At 28.3% G+C, this 1,560-nt stretch overlaps 1 protein-coding gene across 1 annotated transcript in view; it reads left to right on the top strand.

Moving 5' to 3' along the window:
* Window positions 1–615: 615 nt before the first annotated feature.
* LOC101498497 (putative pectate lyase 21) overlaps window positions 616–1,560 on the top strand; it is a 2,747-nt gene continuing 1,802 nt past the window's right edge. Inside the window, exons 1-2 of the mRNA XM_073367682.1 lie at window positions 616–895; window positions 1,383–1,560. Of these exons, the coding sequence (XP_073223783.1) occupies window positions 760–895; window positions 1,383–1,560 (314 nt within the window). The 5' untranslated portion in view covers window positions 616–759. The remainder of the gene's footprint in view (window positions 896–1,382) is intronic.

The raw sequence follows: 1,560 nt of genomic DNA, 5'->3' as shown, positions 1-1,560 counted from the left end.
TATTTAAGAAATTCTATTTAGTATATCATATTTTAATCTTTCGCAATAAATATTAAATATCTTAATTAATTAATTAGTTATCATATCTAATTCAAAAGTTGAATATTGTCGATGTTAATATTTTAATTAGTTAATTAAATTAATTAATTAAAAAATACTCATTTTCCACTAATTATCTTTTTATCTAATCGTTTGTATAAATATATATAACTTTGTGTAATTTACTATGTAATTATGAATAGTATTCAATTTATTTTATGATTTCTCTCTTATTTGTAGAGTTTTCATGTTATGGCATATGGACTACCAAAAGTAAGATATATGTTTTTGATATAAGTGATAAAATCAATCTTTTATATCTTCAATTGAAAAATCTCATTTATCTCAACATCAACATCTCTTTCATTTTGATATGAATTCAATTCTTTTTCGTGTTCTTATATTCATCAATTATAACTCCAATCTTTATTAAACTCGATAGTTACACCCTTTCTTAATGGTCATTTTTATCCCTACAAATATTAACCTATGGACAAATTTAATTAACATTGTAAAATTTAAGCCATCATTTTAAAATATACATTAATAATATATGATAGTAACACAATTTCTATAGATACTTTTCTTTTTTACCAAATTTTGAATATTTACTCTAATAATTTTAGTATTAAAAAAATATTATAATTGTGCCAAATAATTGTCTAATTATTATTGTATGTGTAGATTGTAGAAGCAAAGAGAATTGAAGAGAAGGTGAATATGGCGTCGGTGATTATGCTGCCGTACGGAGATGTGGATTCCACTTTGAGGGCAATCGCCGGTCGTGCTGAGGGTTTCGGCCGCCTCGCTATTGGTGGCCTCCACGGTCCTCTCTATTTGGTTACCTCCCTTGCAGGTAGGTTTCTTCCTCTTTTCCATTTTCTATTTCTTTTTATAGCTCAATTGGCATTTCATTCGATTATCTATTATTGCATGAAGTGATTCATTTAATTTAACCCCAAATATTGCACTTTGGAATTACGATGCCCTTATTTGATTTTATATATGTGTTTAGAATCATTTTGTTAGAGATTTGCAAATTCTCCATTTTGATAATTAAAAACTATGTTTTCATTGAAATGATCTATCATTAGACATATTTCATTACAGAACATTACAACATTATTTATGACATCCTTTTTCATCCATACAGCAATTGGAAAAAGCCTCTAATTGTTGTTGTTGAGGTTTTGTAATGTTGATATATGTTTAGAGTTTGACAATGGTATAATGAGAGAAAAATGTGTTCAACCATTGCATGTACTTTGCACATTATTGAGGAGCGTAAAAATTTTAAAGTATTGATTTTGTGTATTTATTCATTGACTGTGTTTGGCATTCAGATGATGGTCCTGGTTCACTTCGTGAAGGGTGTCGTAGAAAGGAGCCGCTATGGATTGTTTTTGAAGTTTCAGGTACAATTAATCTTTCATCATACTTGAGTGTGTCATCTCATAAGACAATAGATGGAAGAGGCCAGAGGATTAAATTGACTGGGAAAGGATTAAGATTGAAAGAGTG

Source organism: Cicer arietinum, chromosome 4, assembly GCF_000331145.2.
Source record: "Cicer arietinum cultivar CDC Frontier isolate Library 1 chromosome 4, Cicar.CDCFrontier_v2.0, whole genome shotgun sequence".
In the NCBI taxonomy this organism is placed as follows: domain Eukaryota; kingdom Viridiplantae; phylum Streptophyta; class Magnoliopsida; order Fabales; family Fabaceae; genus Cicer; species Cicer arietinum.
The sequence above is the reverse complement of the archived record's forward strand: the minus strand, read 5'-3'. Positions and strand labels throughout refer to the sequence as shown.